Here is a 5,325-nt window from a genome sequence, read left to right on the forward strand (position 1 = left end):
ACATTTGTTCCAAAGGATCATTCCCATAGTTCAAACAGCGAGTTGAGGGTCCATAAGAGCTACATAAGTTCCAAAAGATCATTCCGATAGTTCAAGCAACCACTTGGTCCATAATAGTTACATTACTACCATTCTAATAAGCAAACTTATAGTAACCAGTGTTTTGCTCCTGGGAGGCATCATCATGAAACGACGACTGAACATCCTAGGAGTTGCACTGTTTCTTCCATTTTAGGTGCTGGTTCCAATAGAATCTAGGGAATGCGATGAATGATGATGGACACAGAACGATTATGGCGCTCTTTGAAAGTGATCGGAACAACGTTCTTTTCAACAAAGGATGCAGCTGATATGAAGTCTCCGAAAGAAGGCTTTTCTATTACCATTATGTCATCTTTTTTGCAGATGTAGTACGACGAAGGAGTGATGACATGGGTAGATTCATCAGGAGCTTCAAGGGTCACCTTGCCACTGGTTGGCATGTCCACCCATCTCTTCAGTGTTGAGACAACGCTCCTCGGAATTTTCTAGAAGAAAGCAAAATTAAATAGAAATTAAAACCGTTGATTTGCCACTTGGACATTAAATAAAAGAATGGCTGAATACGGTGAGTGCGCAATCATTAAGAAATCCATATTGAAACTAATATATTTCTTGGTATGTTCAGGTTTGTGAGTAAACAAATAAAACAATATATTAAGATAACAACAAAAGTTTTGTTGTTTTAGGATTAATAAATAGGTTCTCTATAATTTTACATATAAGCAAGATTACGTCAATATTGTTTATTTTACATATAAGCAAAATTTGTTTGGTATTTTAACAAGGACTGTTGTAACCAACCATGATGCAGTCTTTGGTGTTAGTGGGAGTCAACACGTGGACAAATGGACGGCAACGAATGAAAGTATCTACGAAAAGGCGTTGTAGAAAGAATCGTATCTGGTCGTAGGTAAGCTCAATATCCTTAGAGTAGACACAAAACTGAACATGGTCGAAATCATCAGAAGAAAGATTGTCGAGAGCTAGAAAAAGAACAAGTATTTAAAGTTAGATAAAGTTATATCCAACATGGGGTTAATATTATTGAGTTCGATGCATGCATATAAAAATATAATGAAAGAAGATAACTTTGGAATATTAAATACCTACCAACGTGGGGTAATGGAAGCACCCTTTTGTCATCCCGATATGTTTGTATTTCCAGATTGAGACCCTCGTCTGGTAATTCAAACTCTATGCGGTCACCAGCACGTAGTTCATAATCATCCACAAAGGTGCACCACTCACCACCGCAGAACTTTGTGTAGTTCGCTCTATGCTTAAACAAATCACTGTAAGACTTTTCTTCATTTGTAAGAAGGGCTGGCTCTACCTGCTATTTATGCAATATTCTTGCTTCTTCCTTCCTCTCATCAATGTATTCAGCGAGAAAAGCTCTAACATTACAAGGTACATACTGGAAAAAATAGTAAAAATAACAACCTGTAAGTATAAATTTGAACTCACGGATCATTAATGTTAAAAGTTTTTTTAGCTTGCATCTGAATTTTTTATAACAATTAAAGATAACAACATAATGGTATTATAAATTAATGGATACAGATTTTTGGCATATGTTGACGAATTTTAATTAGAACTGAAGATGCACTATAATAATTAAGGCATAGGCAGGCAAACTAATGGAAAATGAAAACACAAGACAGGTGCAAAGAAGTGACAGTAGGGGAACCTAGTGTAGGTGCAAAGGGGTATGAGTAAAAGTGACAATTTCTACTGTGTTGTAAGCAACTAATATGTTAGTAATACTTACTAACCATGCGGCTCTAGCAATTTTCATCAAGAATAACCTCAAACTGCTGGAGAACTTCAGGTTGTGGTTCGCAAGGGCCGACTGGTTGGCGGCAGGTAGGGCAAACCATACCTAAATAATTCAGAACAACTATGTTAAGAAAATAAGAATATCATAACAATTTAAAACAAGCTTCAACGTTGAAGGTAGACAACAACTAGCTTTAACTATGTCAGCCATATTAAAAATATCGGTACGAAGGCAGACAACTACTACAAATTTACCAGAAATCTTCTGATCATCTACTCCTTCCAGAAAAGCAGTATGATAGAGTTTAGATCACTTGTTTAGATTTGCAAATGCTTTTTATATTCCTTTAGAGAATGAAGTCGTTGTACCGGATCTAATACTTCAATAACTATGAATTGAAAAACCTAAACGTAAAACAGTAATAATTTAAATATCGTTTTCTAATTGTAAATACGGATCGGAGCATGCTGCTTACGCATATGCTTTTTACCTGGGAAAGAAGAACAGCGGTCGTCGACCAACGGAGATTGGGGTAAGGGAAGCTTAGGGAAAGCACCCACCACGAGAAGCATAGCTTAGAAATTAATCGAGAGACCCAATAAAAACTCTATAATAATTTGTTTGAAATCAGATTGTGTGCAGCGAAGAAGCACGAACCCTAGAAGCAGACGATAGAGAAGGCAGATGGGTTGTGATGTGGCTGAGGGAGTCGGTGCTGATTGAAATATAAAGGAGACGCGAGAGAGCAAGAGTAGTAATGAGTGCTTGTTTTTTTATTTTTTATTCTGAGAATGGAATGAATGCTGGTTGTAGATGGTGTGTGCATTTCGAGGTGTTACGGGGACACGAGACGTTTGACTTGTCATGTTGCCTCCCACTGGAGTTGTCCAACTGTGCTGCCTCTCATCGGACTCTTCTACGTGCCTATCGTGCCTCACAGACTTTTTATGAGGCACAGTTCTACATGCTGAAAAGCATACTCGTGCTTCTGTGATTTAATTGTTTTTAATCACTTGTTTAATCAGATAGGGTTGGGTGTGTCTTTACGAGAGGAACGGTAATGATGTTATTGGATGCATGGTCGTTGAAGCAGGAGAGGCATGGTCGATACATCGGGGGAGGCAAATTCAGGGGAGGTATGATCGTTCCCAATGAGAGGCACTTTTGCACCTGAAGTGGAGTCACGGTTCGTGACTCTGCGTTTGCAAATGTTTTTCAGGCACTCGTTGACCCAGAGAGCCACTATTTTTCAAATGTTCGTTGGGTTCAGGCGGGAATATGTATGATAGCCCACGGTTATACGTATGTCAGGAGCATGGTTGTGCCTTTGTTCTGGTAATGTTTTTGGTGGTACACAGACATAGAGATGTAGGTCCATCGATATCACTGAGGTTTGTCTTTAACAAAGTGGAGGCACGCGTGTGGCTTTTCTGCTAGCCGAACCGTGCTTCTATTTTGGTTCACTCCCCATGTAGTATTTGTACTCCAGAGATCTAGGTTGGACGACACGGTTATCGTTTGCCTCCTCGCATTCTTCTCTCGGTCAAAAGATGTGCTGGTGACCGATGGGATGGCTATTGATTGTTAGTATTCATTTTGCCAGATACCGTGCTAGAGTTAATCTAGAGGCTCCTTGATTACAGCGTGGCAGCCGTGACTTTTGAAGTGCATGGTTTCACAAGCTGCAGAAGCACAATCGTCTATTCGTCGTTCCTGATGCAATTTAATGGCCGCATGGTAACTAAGTCGTCTCTCCCCAAGGTTAAATAGTGGTCTATTCCGGGATGTTATCGCGTCTTATTCTCACCAGAGAAGTGCAGGTAGCTCCCATCATCCTCGCCACGGACGAGTGACGACAGAGAAGCACAGTCAAACTCCATTGTCAGTCTCACCCTCGTTTCCATGGACGACTTCAGGAACACTACTGAGCGTCTCTTTATATATGCCGACGGTAACACCAAGCTCGAGGTGTTGTACACCAACGAGCCCTACAAGGTGGAGGAGATTCTTCCTCTTTATGAGGAATGGCTGCGTGAGGACAGGTACAAGTTTGTTGGTCTTGATCTAGAGTACACACGAGAGGATTATTTTGATCGGAGCAGAAAAGTCGCCGTCATGCAACTGGCGATTCGCGAGCATGTTCTTGTCTATCACTTGTGCAAGGCCAGGGCGGAGTGCACTGCTCTGAAGGATTTCCATCGGAAACAAGGTATAACTTTCACTAGTGTCGACGTCAGGAACGATAAAGATGTTCTCGCAAACAGTTTCCTCAAAATTCCAAGAGAGTGTCACCTCGACCTTCAAGAGGAGCTCATGATCAAAGGAGGCAATCTAAGGGATTCCATGGCAGATTTGGCAGGAGCCGTCATAGACAAATCTTACTTGAGTATGAAGTCATCTTTTCCACGAGGTCAGCATGACTACTGGGAATGTAAGCCGCTTTCCCTTGACCACCTGAAATATGCGGCAATTGTAAGTGAAAATTTCATTTTTGTTGATTTTCTGTCTTTATATTTTTTATTGCAACATTATTTCTTTTTCCCCTTTACCTATATCTTCATTCTCATCCGCTTTTTGGGTATGTCAGCTACGATCTCTACCGCCGAGTTCTGTTGATGAAGGACATGATGCATCCTCATTGTCTTCCCGACCGCAGACGCCGTGGATGTTTCTGAGCAGAACTCCAACTGAGTAGAATGGTCACTGTGGACGTTTGTGTGGACGTTTGTGAGCAGAATGGACTCCTAGAAGACTTTCATTTCTTTTTTGTATAATTAATGAGTACTTTTAGTTCAATCCTATGGAGTACCGTTTTGGGATTTTGGTTTTTTTATTTTCATAGTATCATGTCTGGCTTGTCTCATGTTATGGGAATATAACTTTTTATGTTTTTTATGTTACAAGTTCATTGTTGATGTTTGGGTGAGTTCAGGTACATTTAGAGAATCCGTTGAAGTGGCGCATATGTATTTTTTGGGAGAAGCCCGCTTTGTGTTTGGCTTATATTCAGTGTCGTTCATTTGTGTTTGTATTGTTGTCTTTTACATGTTCGCACAAGAGAGGCACGTCTGCTAACGTACGAGGCAACATTTCAGTTTCCTGTCTTTGTGTGCTTCAGGACCGTGCCTCGAGAAGCCCGACAACCGTGTCTGTGGAGGCTTCAGTCCCGTGGCTTCTCTGCCTCTATGCATGTACCTCACGTGACACACGCCATGTCTCTATGTGCGGGTGTCACACGTCTATTCCTCTTGAGACTACACAACCGTGCCTCTGCCACCACTCTTTTGTGTATCCAGGTGGTTTGTACCCGTGCCTCGAGAACGGCAATTCCAAAGCCATACCTGTGCATTGAGAAGCCGCAATTCCATGCCTGTATAGGTTTCAGTTATGTGCCTCATGTACCTGCATTCACGTGTCTCGGGCGACACACTGCCTGTGACTCTACGTGCCTATGGTGCCAGACGCCCGTCCGTGAGGGGACGCGGTGGTTGTGACTCGTTGTG

General features: G+C 41.5%; 1 protein-coding gene across 1 annotated transcript; it reads left to right on the plus strand.

The window, feature by feature from the left end:
* The first annotated feature begins 3,724 nt into the window (after positions 1-3,724).
* Positions 3,725-4,517, plus strand: LOC141026154 (uncharacterized). Its single transcript, XM_073502133.1, has 2 exons — positions 3,725-4,294; positions 4,410-4,517. Exons 1-2 carry the CDS (start codon positions 3,725-3,727, stop codon positions 4,515-4,517), a joined length of 678 nt encoding a protein of 225 aa, XP_073358234.1.
* Positions 4,518-5,325: the final 808 nt, after the last annotated feature.

Source organism: Aegilops tauschii, chromosome 6 (assembly GCF_002575655.3).
Source record: "Aegilops tauschii subsp. strangulata cultivar AL8/78 chromosome 6, Aet v6.0, whole genome shotgun sequence".
In the NCBI taxonomy this organism is placed as follows: domain Eukaryota; kingdom Viridiplantae; phylum Streptophyta; class Magnoliopsida; order Poales; family Poaceae; genus Aegilops; species Aegilops tauschii.

Bases quoted from the DNA above. Each gene is read 5' to 3' on its own strand.
- LOC141026154 (XM_073502133.1), top strand. From the start codon at position 3,725: ATGGACGACTTCAGGAACACTACTGAGCGTCTCTTTATATATGCCGAC. The intron at 4,295-4,409 runs GTAAGTGAAAAT...TGGGTATGTCAG, and splicing joins ACCTGAAATATGCGGCAATT to CTACGATCTCTACCGCCGAG.